The following is a 14850-nucleotide window of genomic DNA, read 5'->3' as shown; positions in this document are numbered from 1 at the left end:
GACAACTCTACCTATGCCAAGGGTACGAGCTCGGAGGAGATCTCCGACGAGCGCGTTCATGAGCACCCGACACGTTCACGTTTGGCAGCTCCACGTCGACATTCCTTTAGCGACGGAGAGAGAGAGAGAAAGAGAGAGAGGGGGTCCAGCAATGCATTCAGTCTGCTCCAGCCAGGAGATCGAGCCACCGGTCAGCCGTGAGGTAAGCGGACACTTCACAGTCCAGAATTAAACTTCCATTAGTGGCTTTGGCCTCTAATATATGATTTTGGAGAAGATGCATAAAACTCAGAAAAGCGCACGCACTAAATTATACTGCTTTAGGCAGTTCTTAAAGTGATGCCAAGCTTAAACTATTTAACAGAGTAATTCGAGAAGTTTTGGATACAAAACCTGAGCAGAGAACCTGTCCAAAAACATGGATGACTGTTGTTTTGAACAAAAGCTTTCAGCTCTTTACAAAATCACATGTAAGTCAGTATATAGGCTACATTCTTAAATCTGATTCTCAAAACTGAATTGGTGAATTGAAATATTATAGCCTACAAAAGAAGCAAAAAGTATATGTGTATGTTCATCTATCTATATCTATATATATATATTTTCACACTCTTGGATTTTTTTTTGTTTCAACATGCCAAAATAAACATTTGTGGGTTGTATAAAATAAGACCTCCATTACAGGCTGTGTCAAATTAGGATTCTCCTAAGTTTTGTTGCAACAGTTTGAAGTTGCTAATGCATGGAGACACGTCAGCTCATTCTAGAGAGTGGACATAAATTCTAACATGTGTTTTACTTCCCAGGAACCTCAGGAGCTGATTGGTCCTCAGTGGGTAACCTTCTCAAGGCAACTGCCAGCGAACTGACTGAAGCCCAAATGGTTGCAGTAAATGTTTGATACATTTTAAACACAAATCTAGAATTCAGAAAGACTTATAGACTTCCTCTTCCAAAGTTGCATACCCACACAAGTTAGTATGCACATTTGGACACACTTATACAGAGAAACAAACACATTCAACCATGGCTCCTCGGGGAAAGTTCTGTGGTCCACTCTGGCTGTGTGAGTGTGTGGTCAGTGCATTACAGAACTTTGCTCTAGAAGCTCCACCCATCAAATCTCTATTGATCCCCGAGAAAGTAAAGGCTTGTTTTTACGAGTTTCAGGACTGGTTCAAGTGTTTACATTAACTTATATTAATATGCTTTTTGTTAACATAATTTTTCTGAAATTCAGATGTTGACATCAAATTGACTTTTTAACTCAATCCTTCCTAGTATTTATTAAAATGCAGTCAACAATGAGTGACATTTATGATGATATCATCATAATTCAAATTAGAGGCATGGTTAACAGCTTGCTGATTTTGGAAAACACAAGTGTGAAAGGATTTAGTTTTCTTGGCTTGTAATATTCTGTTGGAACTCAAAATGGATTATATTACAAAGTGTTGCTGGAACTAAAATGGTTTACGTAAATGTATATTTTGCAGTCACAAGTATATAATTTGGTGAATTAATGGCACATAATGCATTTAAAGAGACTACCTTCTCAGTTTTTAAGTGTATTGCATCAGAGTTTTGCTGAATATTCTGAATGTTATCCTTGAAACCCTTAAGCGAAATAAAGTTTTGCAGTTGTTGTTATTAAAAAGTGAAAATTTTGAATGTAGTCTCTTAATTAATAAAGAACAATAACGTCTTTATTATCCAATGTGCATGCGAGTAACTGTAACTCTTCTATTTTTTTCACCTGCATTTTTATGGTGGATAACTTTTACAGTTTTAAACGAGAGAAAGAAAGAAATGAAATACAGCTGACTGCTGCTCTCTAGTGGAGTTCTCTGGCAGCACCGTCCTCTGATCCCTCCCAGCTCATGTCTTATTTATATTCTTTATCTCAGTACCTGTATCGGACACATTCACCTTGAGAATGTTGATGTAATTGACTGCTCATAGATTGTAGGTCAAACAAGAGAAGTGAAACGTTGCTGTATTCGTTGACACTGTGACCCAACACACTTGCTCTATCTTCGATATTCAAGATCCGGCAGGGTTCCTCTCAATGACAAACACAGACGGGTAGTGTATTTGCTCTATTTATGTCAAAGGCATAAATCAACAAGAGATTCTGCAATAAATAGGATATAACAAATATATTCATATTAAATGTCACAGTATCGAAATTACATCTACCATAAATCAAAATGTTGATATATTTCACTGGTATGTTTTGAAGCCATGGATTATACTAAATGTTTATTCAAATAATAATACAGTATATAGACAAATATAAGACATCACGTCTTACGTGTTTCATTGTGATTGTGCAGTTTGTTCTATTTTAAAAAAGTGTTACAAAATATCGTTGCGTAACGTTCGGTGTCCTGCAGGGGGCGGTGTTTTCACTTGAAATAACGCTTCTAATGACATTGAAACCGTTGCAGTTTTAATGACTCTGGGTAGATGTGTATCTACTTATAATGTCCAAGTTCAATCTCAGATGAGGCGTAGAAGGTCTGTTAGGCAAGAGTCGCTACGCAGTCACTTTATATGAGATCGTTTGAATGTTACCTATAACACGTCTTTCCTGATAACTCTTGTTTGCAATTTACTCATGAAGTTATAAATGTTGACCTTTGCACCCAGGTCACATATGACAGTTAACCAACCGGTTCAAGGTAAAAATGATATCAAGTGTCTATGCTTACATTCATGAATAATGGTTACTTCTTTACTGTTAGTTATTCTAGATCTAAATCCATAATTAGGATGTAATGAATCTGAAAAAAAGAGCACATAAAGCCAGCTGAGTGCCCTTTAGTAGTATTAAACTGCTGTAATAATATTATTTTGTGCAATAATAATAATGTTATAATTGATCACTCATGGCAGTGCAACAGTACATTGTCATCTGACTCCTAAAGGGTCTGCTTGGTACATTGTGAACTGAAACTCAAAAGGTAAAACTGAAATTGTGAGCCATCTCTGAAGTGCACAAACAAAAACACCAGCAGGCAAATGCATTAGAACATGAATAGACATGACCAAAATGTAGTTTTCACAGTTTTATTTGACAGATTAAATCCATCTGATACAATGTTACCAATAAGCATGCTGCTTGTTTAGTCTTTCACTGTGATCCAAATACTTTAAGGGGTTCAGTACAATTTAATTTAATGTACAACAGCTCCTGTGAAACCAGGGGACACAGATTTCATTCCCTCTGTGGATACACTGGGGATATGCAGTAACTGGACTCATTTTTACATTACTTGGACAAACAAGGTGGAAATCTTCACCGCTAAAATGGACTGGCAATAGAAATATGCCACGTGTTATTATGAATAATCCTGGCCACTGAATCTGTCACATTATTTGAATAGATATCGTTAAAGATATTCAAACCCAAACTACAAACAATTAATTTAAATATTGCAGTCTCCTCACTCTTCAACTGTATTATGATGTGGATGACTTTAAGTATGCAATAAGGTCTGCCCTTTCGCCCTTCTTCTTAATCCCAGCAAAGATCATCTTTGTGCCTGGAATGTACTTCTTGGGATTCTCCAAATATTCCATCAGGGTGTCTTCACTCCATACAATGCCTGTAAAAAGAAAAATGTGTTAAACATTGTCAATACATCATATTGTGAACCTCAAACAAACTGTAACATCATCAGCAAGCCTTACCTTTGCTCTTATTGGCATCCGTGTAGGAAAATCCCGCTGCCTGACCAGTCTTTCGTCCAAAAAGACCCCAAAGATTTGGCCCCACTTTGTGCTTTCCTCCGTTTTCTACTGTGTGGCACTGGGCGCACTTCTGGACGAAAACCTTCTTTCCCTTTTCAACGTCACCCATATTTACCTATAAGTAAAGGAGAGGTGAAAAGACTGCAGAAAGGCATTTGAAGGGTAAACAGTTTAAAAGCACAGGGGACAGATCATCAGAAGGTCATTCAAGGATGGAGCTTGACCCATAAGCGTCAAGACACAAATTGACCAAATTAATGTCTATGATGGCTTATAATGTCAGTTCACCTCCAGTAGATAAGTAAAGCATCGTTTCTTGGTTTTTAAATATATGGATTATGTTTCCTATGACATCCAAACACTGCAAACTCGTATCTGTGAAACACCTCGGCATTAAGATGGAGGATAACCTTAAATCGCCTTCATTAAAACAAACCTTAATCACTTAAGTATAGCTCATTAGCCATTCGCCTGTGAGAACTAGTTTACCATTAATGAGAAGCCAGATCGGAGTTCATGACAAAATCCCAAATTAATTTATCAAAAGACTCTCAGATAAACTATACATTTCCGAGGAACACAGCAGAAGTCGTAAACCGGCGTAGATCCACGTTGCGGAAGCTAACAGCTAGCCACATCTGGCTAGCGTCCCATAAAGCACATTTTCCCATTAATTACTGAATGTTTATTACGACTCAATTACAGAAACGAGCCTTCCTGTTGGTAGAATTACAAAAATACAGAGATTGTTACTAAACCCTATACATTCCTTCTCTGACATACAGTTGATATTGAAGAGTACCGGTGAGCTTACGCAACCTCATACACTTCCTCAGAACCGCTTCAAAATCCTCCATTTCATTTTAAATGTCACATTTATCGATCATCAACGCGGCGGACCGGATCGGTTTATTGGAGCTGGTAGTATTACCTCTCAGACCGTGTGAGGTATCCTTATCTTGCAGGATGCAGTACTCTGTTCGTGCCGGTCGACGGACCGATTCTGTATCAGGGAGAAAAGGAAAGGTCATTTCATTTTAGAGGTGCGAGAGGGCGCCGGTATTTGACGTCACAATTACGCGCTGCGTGCGTGAGTCGTCCACATAGACAGTAAAAGACGTCCATAGACAGCAAAAGAAATGGTGGCAGAAACCTGCATGTTTGCTAACATTCTTCTAAATTTCCTCCTTTGTGTTCAGCAGAACAAAGGAATTGATGCACATGATGACAAAATAAGATGACACTTCGTCTGTTAAAGGCAGATCGATTTGTTGCAAAAAGTAGCTAAATGACGTTGTGATGTCATTGCATGAGCATTACACAAAACAGCGTTCAAGAATAAGCAACAAGATTACTCAAATCTCAGCGAAATATATTTTTGTTAAATGTTACTTGTTCATAAAAGTAATATAAAACATAAAACATTTTAATTTGTGATTTATGATCAGATTTTTCTTTTTTCCAACATTTAATTATTGAACAGTTACATATTTTATGTATTTGGTTTTAAGCAGTGTATTGATAGGTGACTGTGAATTCACCAAGTAGCCTACAACATATTCCTGGATCAACATCCTTGTTGATCCTGGAACAACATTTCAATTAACTTTTCAGGAAATATCTGTTTTAGGCTTACGATCAGGGTTAGGTGCTTCTACACCCTTGTTAATCAGCTATTAATTCCCTCTGATTTTAGGAATAAATGATGGGTAGGGTTAGGTTTAGGCATAGGGATTGGGTTTAGTCCACATTTCTGGACAGTAATGTTGATCCAGGATAAACAAAAGATGTTGATCCAGTAACATATCTTACTTGGCGAAATCACAGCGACCTTGATAGGTAGTATGGTACACAAAAGTCTGTAAAAATAGAATAAAATGTATTGTTAACATGAAGGAATGATCCATATTTATTTTTCACAGGTGTTTTACCTGTGTTATAAATTCCACATTGTATTTTGTGTTTTAAGGTTACAGGATTACAACTTTAAGAATAAAATCCTGGCAGAAAATGAGTAGTACCTTTTAAGTGTTTCTATATATTTTTTCTTACAGTGTACCAAACTGAACAACAATTAAATTTATATCACATAATTGAGTTAACCCCTCACATTTTTTATGAATATTTTATTATATTTTCATGTGACAACACTGAAGCAATGACACTTTGCTACAATGTAAAGTAGTGAGTGTACAGCTTGTATAACAGTGTAAATTTGCTGTCCCCTCAAAATAACTCAACACACAGCCATTAATCTCTAAACTGCTGGCCACAAAAGCGAGTACAATTGAAAATGCCCAAATAGGGCCAAATTAGCCATTTTCTCTCCCTGGTGTCATTTGGCCGTTTAGTGTTACAAGGTCTCAGGTGAGAATGGGGAGCAGGTGTGTTGAATTTGGTGTTATCACTCTTACTCTCTCATATTGGTCACTGGAAGTTCAACACGGCACCTCATGGCAAAGAACTCTCAGAGTATCTGAAAAAAAGAATTGCTGCTCTACATAAAGATGGTGTAGGCTATAGGAAGATTGTCAAGACCCTGGAACTGAGCTGCAGCCTGGTGGCCAAGACCATACAGTGGTTTAACAGGACAGGTTTCACTCAAAACAGGCCTCGCCATGGTCGACCAAAGAAGTTGAGTGCACTAGCTCAGCTTAATAGAGGTTGTGTTTGGGAAATAGACGTGTGAGGTCTGCTAGCATTGCTGCAGAGGGTGAAGGGTCAGCCTGTCAATGCTAAAACCATATGCCGCACACTGCATCAAATTTGTCTGCATGGCTGTCGTCCCAGGAGGAAGCCTCTTCTAAAGTTGATGCACAAGAAAGCCTGCAAACAGTTTGCTGAAGACAAGCTGACTAAGGAAATGGATTACTGGAACCATGTCCTGTGGTCTGATGAGACCAAGATAAACTTATTTGCCCTACAGTCAAGCATGGTGGTGGTAGTGTCATGGGCTGCATATGTGCTGCCAGCACTGGAGATTCATATACTGTGACATACTGAAGCAGAGCATGATCCCCTCCCTTCAGAGACTGGGCCGCAGGGCAGTATTCCAAAATGATAATGACCCCAAACACACCTCCAAGATGACCACTGCCTTGCTAAAGAAGCTGAGGGTAAATGTAATGGCATGTCTCCAGACCTAACTCCTATTGAGCATCTGTGGGGTATCCTCAAACAGAAGGAGGAGAGCAAGGTCTCTAACATCCACCAGCACTGTTATGTCGTCATGGAGGAGTGGAAGAGGATTAGTGGTCACACAAAATATTGACAATTTGGGCCCAATTTGGACATTTTCGGTTTATGATTGTATTATTGACCAATTGGAACTTGCAACTTAATGCACATTTGATGTTTGTACTGTTAGGCATCTTTCTCCAGCTCTCTCCAGGTTGATGTGTGGCTTGGCTGGTTAGCTGTTTAATGGTTTTCTCTTTTTGTGTAATTAAGTTGAAAATATGTGCCTTTTATATCATTTGAGTCACTTTACAAAAGTTGGCAAAAACTTTTTGAAAAAATGTGTTGCTAGTCTTAAAAGATGCTAAATCTAGCAACAAAATTAAGTTGGCAATGCTGATTCCTTTAAACAGATGAAAGGGATGGAGAAAACATTTTCGTTAAACTTACATTGGTGCATCACATAATTTCCTACTTATGCACTATTCTGTGATGTTTTTCAGTATAAATAGTGTGAGTAGTGCAGTTACCCTGAAAATTCCAAAAATAAAAAGTGCACTTTAAATACCCGAATGATTCACTTAAAGGTACAATTTGTAAGATATTTGCAGTAAAATATCCAAAATCCACTAGGCTAATTCAGGTTCCGCTGGTTCTGTCAACAAGGACAGCTCCTGTAAATGTAAGTGAACGGGCCAACCAAATGACCCAAGAGTTTGAGACAAGAGAAGAGAAAGAGCGAGGATCAATATCGGTGTTGCATTTTCTAGATGGAGAGAGCTTCAGCTAGAAAGAGATGCCGATCTCGCTTGTGTTTTACTCGACAGTTGAGTTGTTTTGATTTGTATCTTTACAGAAAACGTATGCTATTATAACGATCAACAAGATTAGTATTATAGGGCATACAAGCCAAACGCGGGGCATCGCGTCTCTAGCCCCGTGCGAGGACACATCTGATCGCATCTTTGCATTGACTTTGCGCAAATCGTTGAACTCGCGTTTGCTTTGTATGCCCAATTATTGTGTTAGAAGAGAACAAATACCATCATTCCATGCTCCTTCTTAGCATTATCAAACCAGGTCCTACAACCTGTACTTTTAAAGTGATACTCCACCCCAAAATTTTAATTATGTTATTAATCACTTATCCCAATGTCGTTCCAAACCCATAAAAGCTTTGTTCGTCTTCGGAACACAATTTAACATATTTTGGACGAAAACCGAGAGGCTTGTGACTGTCCCACAGACTGCCAAGTAAGTTACACTGTCATGGTCCAGAAAAGTATGACAAGGGTCTTCAGAATAGTCCATCTGCCATCAGTTTCTTGGTTTCTAAATGGGTTTGGAACGACATGGGGGTAAGTGATCAATGACAAAATTTGCATTTTGGGGTTGGAGTATCCCTTTAAAAAAACTGAAAAAACGAAGGCTGCATCCGAAAACTGAAAAATGCTGCCTTCGGAGGATGCATTCCAAGGTAGATTCATTTTCTGTCTCATGAGATACCTTCATCTGGCCGATTTTTTAAGGCAGCATGGATGTATCCTTCACTGCCTTTGATATCCAACAATCCCATGCATTCCATTTGGTGATGGTTGAGCTAAGAAATAAACATGGCGTCTGAAATGTGCGGTTAGTTTGTGTGTAAATGTATGTTTTTGATCAATGTTGTCCACATTTAATGTAATTTCTAGTGAGAAATTAATCTTGCAGTAATGAAATATTAACTTCGTTATCATTAAACCGTTACCCTGCCTCAGAAGCTTTTATCCGAAATCAGTTTCATGAAGTGCCTTCGTGCAAAAGCGCTGCCTGCAAAGTCATTGCCTCATATGTCAGCAAGTAAGCTGCCTAGGCTTTCAAATGCACCCCTTTTATGATTCATGCACTACATGGTTGAGTACATAGTGTATGAGTGTATAGTGTGTCATTTGGGACACATCTATTGTCAATAAAATAACTATTAATTCCTAGTTATTCTCACAAAATACTTTATTTTATACTATACAGTATTTTATACAGATTTTTTTTAAATGTCCAATATAATTCTATATAATGATTAATTAATTAATGAGAAACTATCTAAATTCATTAAAAGGTGTGGTTACCCTGCTAACAAAATGAATGAGCGCTTTTTATATTAGCATACAGAATGGCTCTCAAGTCTCACGCATTCACTGTGAGACGCCTCAACCCGTTCACATGCTCCCACACCACACCTTGTATTTCTCACGCTGAGAAATAAGGGATAACTTGCCCTTATACAATTAATGGACGAATATGGGGGAAAGCTCTCTGCCGAGTTCACAGCTGTCTCCAGTTATACAGAGTTTACTTACACCTACCAGCCAATCAGAAATTAGTATGCCCTAAAAATCTGTACTCTTTTTGTGAAGAAAAAGTACATACTTTTGAGTATGTAGAAGAATAGTAGGCAAGCTTTGGGACATACTAATTCATCATAGCTGCTTCTTTAACAGCTTAGTTAAGTGCATTCTGTCAGCGTTTAAACCATAAAGGCAGCCGCCATCTTGGAACGGTAAACTTGGTGTCATTTACCATACTGTACATACTTTCTTCTCACAGAGCCTATGAGCTGTTCTGTGCAGGATTGTGGCATCTTTCAAATATTCAGTGGATAATATAGTGAATGATGTCAATTTTATAAAGCAGCCCATAGAAACAGTCCCAAATGAGGCATATAAACATCATCCACATTTTGTTTAATCTGATTTACTACAGCATTGGAGAGAAATTAAGAGCTACGTTGATTTGCTAGTCATGGGTCTATAATTCAGAGAACTCTGCTCATGTGTTTGAATAATGATACATTTAAAAGTTAATGACTAAACGTATTATTATAAAAGTTTACAGTGTTGCTGCAGATGAAATATATAACATTACATTTGTTTTGTTTTTCATCAGGTTAGACATTGATTGTCACTATGTACCTGTAGTTCTAATTGAATCATCTTCCCCCCGCGCAATGTGTTGTGGGCAATATTAGCCATTAGAGTGTGCATCTGTCAAATTCTAACGGGAAATAGTAGACCATCTGGGAATCTTTGGCATACTTTTTTAAACATACTATGATTTGGGACACACTAATTCTATTTTCGAATACTATTTAGGATGGATAGTATGTGAATTGGGACACAGCATACATTGTTTCTGTGAAAATTACATGATCCTGCTGCAAGTGCATTCATTACTAAGCAACATGGATGCACGTACAGTCTTAGTATTTTAGCATTTTGATTTATCAATTTCTGGGCTAAATCACTTGCCTGTGATCAAAGGTAGTTTGAGTTGATGTTGTGGAATATAGCCAAATCCATGCTAAATTATTTCTGATGCAGTCAAAAACTCCCCAGCTGCTTTGTAACAGAATAACTTACTTAGCTTTGGCTTCCAGAAACTACTCCAGAAAAGAACTAGCAATGTTATAATATAACAATGAGTAAATCTGATAAAAGACTATAAAATTCATCTAAATAAAATAAATTGTATAGTATATTTCAAAAATACAAATGTATCAGAAATAAAAATAAAATTGGCTTTAAACGAGCCAACTGAACATCAGTGCTCAATGTACATACTGTACACATACAGTAGGATTGCAAAACGTGCCCTGAGCATGTATGTCAAGCTGTGTGTGTATGTGTGTGTGTGTGTGTGTGAGAGAGAGAGAGAGAGAGAGAGAGAGAGTACACATTTCAGCTTATGAATGTTTTTTTTTGTCTGTTGTAACCAAGCGGCAACCTCCTGCTCTCTCTTGTGAAGCCAACACGGAAGTAGTGATGGATTGTTCTTGAACGATTTGTTCATTTTGAACAAATCTTTAATGTGACTCGGGAAGAACGAGTTGTCTTGGGGAGTGATTCATTCAGTCGTGTATGAGCAAAGTTCTACAGGTTCTGTACTGGAATTAGTCTAGTAGTTCACCTCTTTCAGTCAATGCAGTCTGAGCCGGAAAGAGAGTTAATTAGTTCATCTCTCGAGTCTTTGGGTTTTTTCGAGTCATTCATTCATCACGTGACAGACCCATAGGCTTTAACCTATGCAGTCTGAGTCGGAAAGAGACTTAATAATAATAGCCTAACCGACTCTTTATTACCTTTGTTACAACATTCAGTGAATGGAAAATAACCATCATGACAGAAATTCACACCAGAAACGCAGTAACTGTAAGAGTAAATAATAATTATAATAATGATGAAGATGATAATAATAATAATAATAACCATGCACCCGTTTGTAAGGAAGCTTGTAAATTAATTTCTCTATACAATGCCAAGTGACAAAATAACGAGATATGTTAAAGACTTGTAAGTCTATGGTCAAAGCTTATGGGGTTATCATGTGATGAAGGAACAACTCAAACCTAGTACTCAATAGTTGAGCTAATCAATTAGACTTTAATGGACAGTAAAACAAAGGCAGAACACCGTATAACTCCAAACCGTTACCGTAACTTCATATTGGCGTATGGCTAAACAAAGGCAGAGCGCTGTAACTCAATATGAGCGTTCCAAACAAAGTGAAAGAGCGGTAACTGATGTTATATGGTGTTCTGCATTGGTTCCTCCGGGGCTTTTCAGAGTTACGGCTTAGACGACCCATTATTTTCTCTGAAAAAAAAAACAAAACAAAAAACAAAATTGACTCAAGATACTTGATACTTGACATGATAAAGGATCTCTTGAATATCCCCAAAATATCAATAACTAATTTTCGACAAAAAATTGAAGTAATGGTCTTTTGCCCTTTCATTCAGGCATCAAAAAACATTCATAAGCTGAAATGTGTGCTCTTTCTCTCGCTCTCTCTCTCTCTCTCTCTCTCTCTCTCTCACACACACACACACACACACACACACGCAAACACACACACACAGCTTGACATAAATCCGCACTGCTCTTCAGCTGGCTCATTTGTGGCCAAATTTCATTTTAGTTTTTACATTTGTATTTTTGAAAAACATAAACTATTTTTTTTTTTTTTTTGATTATTTTCAGGTCAATTATGAACAATAATTAATTGGTAAAATTGAACTGCTAGTGAAACTTGAGAGAATTGTGTGCTGTAAATATTTGAATGGCTCCTCCTATTTTAGTGGCTCCTCCAAACAAATTATATTTATGTTGTGCATTGAAACAGGCCTCAATGACTCAAGGCGCCTTCTCTGTATGGTGACTGTGGTTTCACCAAGTACAACATGTTCCTGGATCAACATCCTTGTTGATCCTGGAAAAAACTTTCCAATTAACCAGAATGAAGAGATAACTTTTCAGGAAATATCTGTTTTAGGCTTAAGATCAGGGTAAGGTGCTTCTACACCCTTGTTAATCAGCTATTAATTCCCTCTGATGTGTAGGGTTAGGTTCACTGATAGGGATTGGGTTTAGTCTATAGTTTTGGACAGTAATGTTGATCCAGGATCAACAAAAGATATTGATCCAGGAACATGTCTTACCTCACAAAATCACAACGACCCTGTATACATGTAGCCTATTATATGACTGACGTAGCGTCACATGAGCGTTCGTCTGCGTGACATGAGTTTCATTACATTGCAGCATGTATCCATTCACACGATTCTTGTTCGCGAGAAAATGAGCATGAGAGGCATTCAGAAGACTTGATTTTCAAGTTATCTGGGGTTTTCCCGTCAACACCTGAAGCCGACAGGTGACTCACAAACGAGAGCATAATTAGGGTGGTTTACACTCACGTGACTGACAGGAATGACAAATGACAGGTCTTGACAGACGTAGTCTACATACATTTGTCAGTATATCACAACTGTACAACACTGCGTATACAAAGCTTCTTGAAAACGTGCCTCCTTTTCAAATGAAAACACAGATCTGTGTAGTTGTATAAAACAGATCCTCGCCTGTCATACAACTCATGTTAAAACAGCCTACTAACATTACAAATGACCTTTATTTGATTTGTTTTAAACTCAATTTGTTTTAGACTTCCTGTCCCCACTGCAGTCTGATGACAGTCAGCCTGAAATTGAATTCACTCTGTGTATTTTCTAAACACTTACTGTATATAATTCATCCCTGCCTATGTTCATTTTATTGACCTTTTTGACCTTGTAATGGTAAATGTCACAACTGTACCTTCCATGTAAAAACGACACTTCTATGTTACAGACCCAATGTAACCTACAGAACACGCTTGATTTGTCAATGTGACTCAGACTAACAAGTTAAGACTGCTCTGAGCTAGTATCAGAGGCGTTCCTGATGTGATGTGACTTTGGTTGTATGCGTTATGGAAAATAACACTTGTCATAGGCTAAATGTGAACAAGTACTTTATAGCCTATATGTTTATTTATTTGCAGTGAGGTGTGTGTCTTTTTGCTTCCACACATGATTTATATAGCCTTCTAATAGAGGAAAGACACAATTAGATGCATTTAGATGAAGTTGAATTTAGAATGCTGGGATACATTTATACACCAAAAGGCCCTCGTGAAAAATAACTTTAACTGAAATAATATAATTTAAAACAATATACTTAAATGTAATGTTTTTTGACACTTCATTTCATGCCATTTACAATTAAAAGAAAGTGTTTTATAATTTCAGTTTGATCCAGGCAATCGGTTGAATTCAAGAGTGCTTAAGTGGGACTTGAGTACATCTTTATATGTAATTTTTTAGCAATTTCATAATCCTGCTGTCTTTGAAATACTGATGAATGTACTGACGAACGTTTATTGTACACTAAAAATACTTATATATAATTCTATTGAAACGTGTATGCAATGTTTTGAAATATATTTGTGATTACACATTAGTGCAAAATAATATAATACAAAAATACCTTTAAATCTAATTATAATCAAGTACTTTACATGTACTTTAGTATTTTAGTGAACACTTAAAAATTAGTGTATTCTTTAATGCATGACAAAAGATTAAAACATTAAAATGTACTTTAAAGTTAAACGTACTTTGAACTTGAACTGATGTGTAAAAAAAGTCATGAATTTGCTCTCTTTAAACACAATTAAGTGGCCTTTTATTTGATTGTTATTAAATTCTGTGCATGTACAGATGAACACACTGACCTAACACAAACCAAAAGGAAAGCTATGAAGTATAATACCCAACCTGAAAAATGTAAATGGTTTAAAACTCTACTAACGCTATTATTCCTCTCAACTAAACTCAGACGAATGCTCTCCCAGATCTTTGCTCCTATCCTTTACTTAAACTGCTACAGCAATGCAAGCCTCTGAATTCAGTTCACTGCTGCTCTTGTTACCAAGCCAACAAGCCAATTATGGACTGTTCCGATAGCAACGGACAAAAATCCCTGCTTTTAAAGCCATGTTCTTCTTCATATTCGGCATGTTGTCTCTTCTAACTAGCCGTCATTGCAGGGTTATCACCTCTAATGTTGGCCAGTTCATAAATAGCTCTAGGGAGACCTATTGTAATATCAGTCTTTTAATAAAACCAAATCTGAGATCTAGATGTTGATTCTGTTCTCAAAGACTGTGAAAGAAAGGCTGTGAATGTATGTTTTCGCATGACTTTTAGGTATTTAGCCTATAATCCCATACAATTACTGTCCATATTTTTTTTGTGGCCTCACGATTCAAAAAGGCTTAAAAACTTCCTACGTTTTTTAGAAAAATGTTAGGTTTTACATTGTAACAAGTTTTGCTTTCGGGCTAAATAGACTCCTACTGTGGATTTAAAGGTGACTGTGTCCTTCCCATATTATCCCCTAGTGTTTCTTGCAGCAGTTCCTCCACCCCAACACATTTTATTGTTTCCTGTGCTGTCCCTTCCTCTCAGATGTTGCTGACACCTGCTGCTCAAATGTAGAACTGTATTGTAATGTGCTCAAATGGTTGCCAGCGTCAATATTATTTTATACAACAGTG

At 37.3% G+C, this 14850-nt stretch overlaps 1 protein-coding gene across 1 annotated transcript; it reads right to left on the bottom strand.

The window, feature by feature from the left end:
• Positions 1-3058: 3058 nt before the first annotated feature.
• LOC127958982 (cytochrome c-like) lies at positions 3059-4855 on the bottom strand. The gene is made up of 3 exons (XM_052557976.1): positions 4688-4855; positions 3697-3871; positions 3059-3611 (listed from the first exon to the last, which is right to left on the bottom strand). The coding sequence occupies exons 2-3, from the start codon at positions 3863-3865 to the stop codon at positions 3466-3468; spliced, it is 315 nt and encodes a 104-aa protein (XP_052413936.1). The 5' UTR covers positions 3866-3871; positions 4688-4855; the 3' UTR covers positions 3059-3465.
• Between the last annotated feature and the right edge of the window lie 9995 nt (positions 4856-14850).

This window comes from Carassius gibelio, chromosome B6, assembly GCF_023724105.1.
Source record: "Carassius gibelio isolate Cgi1373 ecotype wild population from Czech Republic chromosome B6, carGib1.2-hapl.c, whole genome shotgun sequence".
Lineage (NCBI taxonomy): Eukaryota > Metazoa > Chordata > Actinopteri > Cypriniformes > Cyprinidae > Carassius > Carassius gibelio.
The sequence above is the reverse complement of the archived record's forward strand: the minus strand, read 5'-3'. Positions and strand labels throughout refer to the sequence as shown.

What these genes read in the sequence shown, in the direction of transcription:
- LOC127958982 (XM_052557976.1), bottom strand. Translation starts at nt 3,865, where the DNA reads ATGGGTGACGTTGAAAAGGGAAAGAAGGTTTTCGTCCAGAAGTGCGCC. An exon ending in GGATGCCAATAAGAGCAAAG is followed by an intron (nt 3,612 to 3,696) that starts GTAAGGCTTGCT and finishes TTCTTTTTACAG; the next exon opens with GCATTGTATGGAGTGAAGAC.